Consider the following 11,157-nt stretch of genomic DNA (forward strand, 5'->3'; position numbering starts at 1 on the left):
TATTTTTTTATTATATTTACTTTTCTTTTACATTTGTTTTTTAATTTTTAGATAATTTTTAATACAGGTAAAGCTTTTGATATTTCTTTTATATTTTTTGGGTTTTTACATTTTTAATTTATACATATATAAAGATTTTAAAAAAATCAGACTTATATATCTATATAAATTTTTTAAAAATGTTAATTTTGAAAATTAAAGTTACTAATTTTTAGTAATGTTATTATATTTTAGATTTTTTTTTTAATTTTAATGGTAAAACCCCCCAATTATGTTTACTTATTGTAAAAATCCCTAAACTAAAAATTTGCCAGTAGTACTGGTAATTATGATCTGAGAGGGTTTAATTCATTAAATAATGTTAGTTTATGGATTATTTCGTTAAATATTTAGTTTGAGGGTTTTTATCCAAAATAAACTTAGTTGAAAGTTTTTTAAGTTAAAAATCCTTTAAAAAAGACTAAGTAAGTTTCTGCCAAAGACAAAGCACTATCCACTGTCCAGTCATTTTTTGACAAAAAGAATCCACTATCCAGTCATCTAGAGCGTACGAACAACGGAAAAAAAAATGAATATCTATACGTCGGTGACCTAAATTTTCAAATGAAGTTTGTAATATGCAGAAGAAGCGTGCGGTTCGAAAATGAACCTTACTCTAAGATTACTATGTTTTTAATGTATGTTGTTGGTAGTTTGATAGTTTCCAGTTGTGTTCATAATGAATAGCATACATATTAAATTTGAGTGCATTAATTCAATAGGTTTTCTTTGAAAAGTCAAAAGACTTGTAATTGTTGTTAGTTGTTCCACTACGGACTACACTTTACTCTAGTGCCACCTCTTTGTACCTTGCGACAATGTGAATACCCACTTTGTACGATTTTTTGCACTCTGAACAATTTTATTTACCTAATAAGTGGGTCCAGATGCATTGTTGTAAGCACTAAATTCATCACTACTGGTGATTGGTGAGTCGTGTAACGGTTAGCATTCCTTATTATTGCTTGCCGTTATGTTTGAGATTCTAAGGATCCCTCTCAGAATCCAACTGACCAAGGAAAAGTTTCAATCAATGATTTGATGCAAGCAAGATTGAGGTCTGTAAAGAGGATGTTGTGTTTTATTTGTTTCTAAAAACGATATATTATATTATTTATAAATCTAACAACTTAATAATTAGTCATAGTAGCACGATCGAATTTGTACAAGTTGAAATTGATATTTTTCATGTTCAAGTTACTAATATAGTTATGAATTTGCATTTACTCTTTTTCTAGCAAAAGGATTCTCTTAGCAAATCAATGATCCAATACAATACATATAATGACCAATAGTTAATCAAATGTATTTTTTTGTTACAGTGTGAATTTAGGAATGAAATTCAAATAATAATATAGTTATTGTTGAGGATTCATCCTGTAATCTTAGCTCAATTCAATAATCATTTCAAGCCTAAACGAATCTAATCAAGAGTGAATTAAGTATAAAGAGATAACTCATGAGACTTTGTTTACCCTGTTGGGATCGTCAAAACCCATGTCCAACTCTATATTGTCCATTAGTACGATATTATCCATTTTGGGCCTTAATGGCAAGCCTGCATGAATTTACTTTTGGTTTCCATCCCAAAAAGCCTCGTACTATTGAGTTGGACATCTTTTTATATACTAGACACTCTTTGTCTAATTCTCCAATGTGGAACTTAGTTTGTTATCTCACATTCACCCCCTCAAACTAAGGATCACATTCATCTCGTGTCCTACAACTGACTTTCAGAATCTTTTGACTTGATCTCTGCCACACACACCTCTCATCATTCCTAACTCATAGGATATACCCATTCATCTCTCGAAAGATATTTAGGTCTTCTTGCAGATTTCTCGTCAACCGCTCTGATACCAATTGTTGGGATCGTCAAAGCCCATGTCCAACTCTATATTGTCCATTAGTACGATATTGTCTACTTTGGGCCTTAATGGCAAGCCCGCATGGATTTACTTTTGGTTTCCATCCCAAAAGGCCTCGTACTATTGAGTTGGACATCTCTTTATATACTAGACACTCTTTGTCTAATTCTCCAATGTGGGACTTAGTTTGTTATCTCACATACCCAGTGTTCACCTTCCTCCTCAAATGTGGAGAAGGAGCTATACATCACTGGGGAGAGAAACGGTCTCTCAACCAATCCACTATAATCAATGTGATTACAGAGTACATCACCGGAGGTTTCTATACTCTTCTCCCCCCTCTCGATTACATCTAATCGGAGTTACAACAAGTATAATAGAGGAAGAAGATCAAGCTCTGAGCTTAGATAAACTGAGAATCACATCTCTCTCTCTCTCTCTATCTCTCTCTCTCTCTCTCGCTCACTGTCATCTTGAGCTCTCTCGCTCACTGTGTCTGTTTCGCCTCGTCACGAGGAAGACGACGACGAAGATATCTTGAGCACAAGTTAACTACCTTTTTGACCTCATTTAATGTAAACAAAGGAACCAGCTCACGTGTCTTTCACATGATCCTTTAGAGCTTGAGTAAACCTTCTGCTGGAGCTAGAGGCTTTATCATTAGATCAGATGACACTCTCACAGTTATGAATTTGCATTTATTCTTTTTCTGCACGATCGAATTTGTACAAGTTGAAATTGATATTTTCATGTTCAAGTTACTAATTGGAGTGGAAGTCTCCTTGGTCCAGTGGTTTTACCCATCATTAATGATTTTATAACATGGGTCTGAGTTTCAATTACCAGAGAAGGCGGAATTATGCGAATTAAGGGATAAAAGGCTTATAAGAGTTCTACAACATGGCAAAGCAGTACCGTCAAGCGTAGATCCCATAAAACGGCTCAGATGATGCAGTCAGGCATGAATCCTCACACGGTAGGTAAAATTGTAGGCTGTACAATCGTCTGTAATATTACTCATAGTTGTAATAGCATATGTTGGTGTGTTGTCGTTTAAGGTCTGGGTCAAGTGTTGGGCTTACACAGATTGTGACAACTATAGGAAATGGTTGGGCTTAGAGTTTTGAAGCCCACGAGGAGCGTGTGTTCGACACTTCAGTGAGCTAAATCTTGAGTTTGTTATAAACCATTTGGGACCCACATGCCGTTAGATCGCCTTCTACATGGTCTAAACAGAGTGTAGAGAGAGAGAGAGAGAATTACAGTGAGTCTATAAAGAGATTACACACATAGGAAGGAGAAAGAAGAAGATCAAGATAGAGAGATTGAGGAAGAGATCATATCGCTTGAGATCACAGTGCTTTCTCTGGTTAACGGTTACTAGTCTTCGGCGTCGGAAGGCTCAGGGGCTGACATAGTGTCATCCTCGTCGTAATTGATGTGGTAGTCCTCTTCTGTGTACGACTTGTAGATGTTCTTGTAGTACATGTACAAAGAAAAACTCGATATTAGTAAGCGATATCATCACTTGAAGAGATGCGGTGGACACCAGGTGAAAAGTTCTCTTGTGTTTGATTCGTTTTGATTTGCATTGCACTTGTCAAGGTCAAGATCAGATCATACTTGTTAAGCAAGCCGTAGTCTTAAATCAAATCTATAATGCGAACTTGGATCTATACCTTAACAAGTGGTATCAGAGCCATGTTCTCAGTAAAGAGAGCCTGAAGATTTGATCGGAGGAGGTTCGAAGGTTATAAGATTGATATTGATCTGATTTCTTAAAAGTGTTGTTGCAGTTTGAGTTTGCTGATGATTGATCAGGGTGGAATCAGTTCACGGCAAGTTTGAGATGGAAAAGTTCGATGGTTCCGGTGACTTTGGTATGTGGAAGTTTAAGATGTTAATGCAGCTGGAGCTGTAAGGTCTGGGATACATCTTAAGCTCAGAAAGTGAATATTAGAAGAAGGAAGTTGATGGTGACTCTTGTGTCACTGATCAGGATTTCAAGAAAGATTCTTTGGCTAAGGATACATATATAAGAGCTCGAAATCTTATTTGCTCTAGTTTGACAAATATTGTTGTGAGAAAAGTCATGAAGGAGACCACAGCCATTGGGCGTGTGGAGAGCTTCAGAAGGTGATTATCAAACAAAGACTCTGCCTAATTGCATCTATCTAAAACAAAGTTTCGCAAGCTATAAGATGGATGAGAACAAGAGCATTGAGGAAAATCTTGACAAGTTTCTAAAGCTGGTGGATGATCTTGCTATTCTAAACATCAATGTATCATATGACAATCAAGCAATTCAGATCCTAACCAGTCTACCTCCTCAGTACGATTCATTGGTTCATACTCTCAAGTATGGAAAGGAAAGGAGACCTTAACCATCAAAGAAGTGACAACAATAGCATATGTGAAAGAAGCAGAACTCAAGGAAAAAGGATTGGGTAAACGGCCTAATTCTAATGATGAGGGTTTAACAATTTCAAGAGGAAGAACATACAAGCGTTCTGACAACCAAGGGAAGAATAGGTGAAAGAGTAAAGGCTTCAGGTCAAAATCAAGAGGAAAGTCTCAAGCTAAAACTAGAGAATGTTGGGTGTGCGGAAAGGAAGGTCACTTCAAACGTGATTGTCCAGAAAGGAAGGATCAAAGAGCTTCAAATTCTACAAATGTTGCCCAAGAGAAAGAATTTTCTATGATTTTAACATCTACTATGCAAGATACTAAGGAAGAGTGGATTTTGGACTCAGGCTGTACTTCCCATATAACACCCAACAAAGTTATTTGATCTAGAGGAGTTTGAAGGTGGTAAAGTGCTAATGGGAAACAACACTGTCAGTGAGGTTAAAAGGATTGTAAAGCTGAAGATTGTTAATCCAGACCAGTCAACTGTAGTGTTGACTGGTGTGAGGATGCATTCAATGGTAAGAAATTTGATTTCATATGGTCAGATGGAGAAGAATGGTTGCAAGTATACTGGTGAAGACTACAAGGTTACATTTTTCAAAGATGGCAAGAAAGTGTTTTCATGGGATTATAAAGACGGCTTGTACTACTTACAAGGTTCTGTAGTTAAAGCTGAAGCTAATGTTTCTAGAGCTGATGTGAATCTCACAAATCGTTGGCACTCTAGACTTGGTCACATGAGTTTAAAAAACTTGAATGTGTTAGTGAAGAATGGTTATCTACACGGGAAAGAGGTTCATACATTGGACTTCTGTAAAATATGTGTTCTTGGTAAAGCTCACAAGTTATCATTTTCGAGTGATAAACATGTTACGACAGAGATTATTGGTTATGTTCATCGCGATCGGTGGGGTTCAATGTCAAATGAAGAAAGCTTATCTGGTTGTAAGTTTTTTCTAACGATGATTGATGATTTCTCAAAGAAAGTTTGGATCAGGTTTCTGAGATCTAAGGATGAAGTCTATGAGAACATTTCAGAGTGGAAGAAATTAGTTGAAACTCAAACCGGTAAGATGATTAAGTGTCTGAGAACAGATAATGGGCTCAAGTGTTGTAACAATCAGATGGACACTATGTGTAAGGAAGCTGCAATCAAATGACACAAAACTTGTACTTATAATCAACAACAAAATGGAGTTTCACAGAGGATGAATAGAACTATTGATGACAATATCAGATGTATGTTGGCTGAATCAGGTTTGGAAAAGAAGTTTTGGGCTTAAGCTGCTTCTACGGCTGTCTACTTGATTAACAAAACTCCTAATGTATCTATCGAGTTTAAGATACCAGAAGAGGTTTGATCTGGGGTTAAGGTGGAGTTCAGTCATCTACGAAGGTTTGGTTGTGTTACTTACGTGCACACGGTACAAGATAATATGAGTCCTACATCTGTGAAATGTATTTTCATGGGTTATCCGCAAGGCACCAAAGCTTATCGTGTCAGGTTACCAGAAGATGGTAAGTCTACAATCAGTATAAATGTTGTATTTGATGAAGACAACTTATACATGAAGTCTAAAGGAAAAGTAGTTTAAACTGCTCCGAAGACTAAGCGTGTTACGTTCAAGGCTGATCTTATTCAAGGTCCTACTAGAAGAGGTTCGTACTGTTGTGTTTGGTTCTACCTCGAGTTCAGGGAACACCAGTGAAGGTGGAGTGTCTTCCAACAGAGAAGACAACTCTGATTCAGAAAATGAGGAAGATGAAGCTGAACAATAAGTGGAAAAAAACTGATGAGTCATTGAACGACTATCTTTTGGCCAGAGACAGAGTTAGAAGGCAAACAAAGCCTCTTTTTATCTTTGAAAGTGGAGACTTTGTTGTGTATCCTTTAACCAGTGCTGCAGATATTGAGGTTGATGAACCTCAAACGTATGCTGAGGCAAAGAAAAGCAAGGATTGGGAAAAGTGGAATGCTTCTATGGGTGAAGAAAATGACTCACTTGATAAGAATGATATGTGGGATATTGTGGATAGACCTCTTAGACAAAGAGTTATTGGTTGCAGATGGATTTATAAGTATAAGGAGGGTATACCAGGAGTGGAGGATCCTAGATACAAATCACGGCTACTAGCACAAGGTTATACTCAAGTTGAAGGAATTGATTTCAATGAGATTTTTGCTCTAATGGTTAAGCATCTATTCGCATCATCTTGTCCTATGTGGTAAATTTTGATTATGAGCTAGAAAAAATGGATGTGAAAACAGTTTTTTTTCTGCATGAAAATCTTAATGAGACAATATACATGGAACAACTAGAGGGTTTTATCAAGAAAGGAGAAGAAGGAAAGGTGTGTCGTCTGAAGAAATCCTTATATGGATTGAAACAATCTCCTAGGAAGTGGAACTTGAGGTTTGATATGTTTATTAAAATTGCTGGTTTTAAAAGGTGTGCAAAGGATCCATGTGTCTACCTAAAGGAAGGAAAGTCAGGTGATAATGTCTATCTTCTGCTCTATGTGGATGATATGTTAATAGCAACAAAGAGCAAGAAAGAAATTTCAAAGCTCAAGGAAAGCTTGAAGTCTGAATTTGAAATGAAGGATCTCGGTCCAGCCGCATGATTCTTGGAATGGATATCGTGCGAGATAGAAATAATGGAGTGCTGAAACTATCTCAAGGGAAGTACATAGAACAGACTTTGAGAACGTTTGGAATGGAGTTTTGAAAGCCAGTTGTGTCTCCATCTAACCGTCAGCTTAAATTGAAAAGCTTAACTGATAAAGAATGGTTCGTGGAAGCTAAGCTGATGGATTCTATTCCCTATGCTAGTGCTGTTAGGAGTGTGATGTATGCAATGGTTGGTTCAAGACCTGACTTAGCTTTTGCGGTTGGTTTGGTTAGCAGGTTTATGTCTAAACCAAATCGTGAGCATTGGGAAGCAGTTAAGTGTATACTATGGTATCTTCAAGGCGCTATGGATGTGTGTTTAACATTCTCTAAATCTGATCATTTTGGGATTGAAGGTTTCAGTGACCCGGATTATTCTACTGACCTCGATAAGCGAAGATCAATGACAGGGTATGTTTTTCAAGTTGGTGGTAATATAATGAGTTGGAGATCGGCTTTACAACATGTTATAGCTTTATCTACAACAGAGGCTGAGTACATGACTTTATCTGAAGCAACTAAGGAAAGGTTACAGTTGAGAGAATTCTGCAGTAAGTTGGGTTTTAGTTCATAGTATTTTAAGCTCAAATTGATTCAGAGAATGCTATTTGTTTAGCAAAGAATTCAGTTCACCACGACATGACTAAACATGTTGCTAACATGATTCATTTTATCAGAGACATTGTTGATTTCAGGTTGGTTAAGATCCTAAAGATTCATTCTACCCTAAATCCAGCAGATATCATAACTAAGAGTTTACCTAGTGACGCATTCGAGAAGCATCTCGTGATGCTGGGGGTCGTTTCCTGATCGCTCACTGAAGTACTTCGAGATGGTTCTGTTGTTTGACTGTCTCATCAGGATTCATGAAACAAGAGAGCAAAATGGTTAGTGGTTTGTTCTTTCGAAAACAACGAGGTTACTAATAATAAAAGGGGTATTGAGTAAGAGTCTCAAAAGCTTACTCAATGGTTATTTGTTTGTCGTTGAAGAGGTTCAGGTGCTTGTTATCTGTTGAAGTTAGTTTGAAGGTTTTCTATCAGTTACTAGTTTTCTCAAATGGGATTTAATAAGTAATGAAGAAGAAAAGAGACTTACAGATTTCGAGGGCAAACTTCGTCTCTAATGACTTGTCTGGGTTGGGAAGAGGTTGATTCTTCGGTTCTTCTATAGTCAGGTTCTGAGAAGGTACATGAGGTTCTGGCATTTTGAAGCCTTCTAGAAGAGTAAGAGTCAGGGATCTTGTCGCTTCGGTTGAAGATGAGAAGATCATGATTTGGGGGATTTCAAAAGGTCGCTCCGTGCTTCTACTTTGAAAACTTTTCAATGTCTTCCTTCCACCTGAACTATATATCGTGTTGTAGGCTATCTGTGCATCCTAACGCGTCTGCACAGGTGAACACATCGAAGATAACCAAGGTTGAAACCCTCACAATTTGTGAGATCGTTACCTTCGTCAACAATGAATCCGCTCAGGTACAGCCACATTTCACTCCCGCCTGAATAGTATACTTACACCCTAAGTTTATCTTTTCTTTTTTTTTTGTTCTAAAAAATGTTGAATGCTTTTTCCTACTGCATAGTGACAGTTGACGATGTCAAGAGAAATCCCAGGTGGTATTACAGAGGTCAGAGGGCCAACATCGTTGATTTGAGAATGTTACCGGAGTTGTGAAGTAATGTCACTCACACAGTCGCACTGACGAACCTCAATCTACTATTCTGATGTTGTAAAGTATTTTTGGTTCACCAACTCTTCTCTGTTTTTTTTTGGGTATAACATTTCCGTTATAATTACAGTTTCCGTGCTGAGATGTCTGTGTACGACAGTGGTGACAAAGCCAGCTTCGTACTCCTGGGAGACGCAGGCAATGGACGGACCAGAAGACAAGCTTCTGACTTACTCGACAATTACTTGGAGGTATCTTAAGTTGTGTTTAATATTCACCTCCCCCACCTATTGAAACTTTAAGACAATTGTCCTAAGCGTAGCACCTAAGACCTCCCTGCCTCACGTGCCGCTTTATGTCACCATTGGAACATTTATGTCATCTGCTGCTATGAATTTTTTTTTACTTTTGGTTACACTTTAATTGCGTGTTACAAAAAAAAAGGTTACACTTTAATTGCTGTTGATTGGAAGTTCCCATCTTAATTTCCAAAATCATAATCAATAAATGACTTCATCAAATTAAACCACAAACCTCCTATGATCAGTATGTATGATTTATTTCTCTCTTTCCTATTCTATTCATAAGGTCCAATTCTAATTCACTTTTGTAAGATTTAGTTAATATTGAACTTACAAGAAAGCTGTTTTAAAATTTTATTAAGAGAAAGAATATTTTGTCAAAAAAAAAAAAGCTGTTTCTTTTAAGGATGTGATGTAAATCCAGCTCAGGGCAAAGGAGATCATCAAGAAAATATTAATAAAAGGGCAATAAATTTCCAGCTACTTTCTAAACTCAAATTTTATAGGTGTTTTTGGACAAAATTTCCAAACAATATCATATTTTTATACTAAATATAAAAGAAATCTTGGTTAGTTGAATTCCCATGAAAAGAAATCGCTAGGTTGGCAAATGTTTCAAAATTTATTGTGTTATTGTTCTGTCTATAAGTTGCAAAATTTATTGAACCGATATGTTTAATTATTGCATTATTAAATAATATTGTAATTAGGACTTTAGAGAACTATATTTTGAGTTGTTTAGTCAAAATTGGAAAATTTAAATATGAACTGAAATAATATATTAAACTTACTCTTACTTAACTCGAACACGACGTACATAAAAATATTTTGTGCTCAGTTCAGGAAGACCAAAATTTAGTCCACATCTTAACTTTGTCACAAAAACAAATAATCTATGCTTTTGCATATATCTCAATGTTCTCATAGACTTTCAAAGAATATATTAGCTTAGTCTAAGTCAGTTAATTTTTTTTTTGCGAAAACAAAGTATCAGAGACTTTGACAATTGAACTCATATTATTGTAACTGTACACAAGAGTTTGAATCTCCAATAGACACCAATAGATATTGATATCGATCTTCAGAATGAGGTTTGATCTAAAGAGTCTATCCAAGTTATAGCAGAAGATTATAAAAACTCAAAGAAAATATTGATTTTCCTCTTTAGTGATATAAAAATCTTCACAAGAATTGTCAAAACAAATAGAATAGAGAGATATATTATGGGCTCAGACTCTTTAGATCAAACTTATTCTGGATATTAATTAATACACAACAAATTTCAAATTCAATTAATTTCAAAATGTAATAATGTATCTTTCTGAAGTTACATAAAATATCTTTCTGTATTACACTAGCAATATATATAGATTATATATACGCAAATAAATATAAATAACAACATAAGTTTGCTTTTTAACATAATTTACGACTTTAAATTAAACTATTTATTTACATTTCTACGGGTAGCGCGGAGAAAGGCTCTAGTTAAGATAGTGCAGTGATATGATTTAAGTAACAAGACATTAAGCAATAAAATAACAAGCTTCATATTAATAAGATAAAATATGACTCATTGGATTTGACATTTGACTTCAAGTGAGGAATATCCACTCTAAAGTGGTAAGATTTCAATCAATAAGTTTCCTTAAGTTTAGACAACAATCATAAATAAGTTTTTTTGTCAGGATAAATGTTCATTTGCTTTCATAAATCAAACATCAATTTTTTTTTTAATTCACTCAAGCAATCATTAAGAACAAGTCTACTAGCTATCTAAGCTTTCTTAACACCAAATGTCTTTGGTTAAGCAAGCAAAAAGCAAGACAGAGTTGGTTCAGACATTTCATCAAACAATTTTTGGGCATGAAATGTCTAGAGCTCTAGTTTATAGGAATCACTCTAAACTAGCATTAAGAACACTCAACAAACAAGAAAGCTTCACTTAATCACCGTAATCACCCTAACTCATGAATCCAAAAGAAATCTACTCACTAATATTCATGATTAACCTTGCACGCATAGTTGATTTAAGATAAATCATTTTTAGAAACAAATTCAATCCAACAAACACAAAAAAAGATGAAAAATACTAAAGATTCAATCTTTCTTCAAGATATCAATGTGTTTAGAGAGAAACCAAGATAAATCTCAAATTTAAGTCTAAAATGTATTTATACTAGTCCTAATAATAAGCT

General features: G+C 35.4%; 1 protein-coding gene across 1 annotated transcript; it reads left to right on the forward strand.

Annotated features, from left to right (window-relative positions):
- The first annotated feature begins 7,126 nt into the window (after nucleotides 1-7,126).
- On the forward strand, nucleotides 7,127-8,642 carry LOC130506542 (secreted RxLR effector protein 161-like). The gene is made up of 3 exons (XM_057001226.1): nucleotides 7,127-7,515; nucleotides 8,352-8,463; nucleotides 8,577-8,642. Exons 1-3 carry the CDS (start codon nucleotides 7,127-7,129, stop codon nucleotides 8,640-8,642), a joined length of 567 nt encoding a protein of 188 aa, XP_056857206.1.
- The last annotated feature ends 2,515 nt before the right edge of the window (nucleotides 8,643-11,157 follow it).

This window comes from Raphanus sativus, unplaced genomic scaffold (assembly GCF_000801105.2).
Source record: "Raphanus sativus cultivar WK10039 unplaced genomic scaffold, ASM80110v3 Scaffold3382, whole genome shotgun sequence".
NCBI lineage: Eukaryota > Viridiplantae > Streptophyta > Magnoliopsida > Brassicales > Brassicaceae > Raphanus > Raphanus sativus.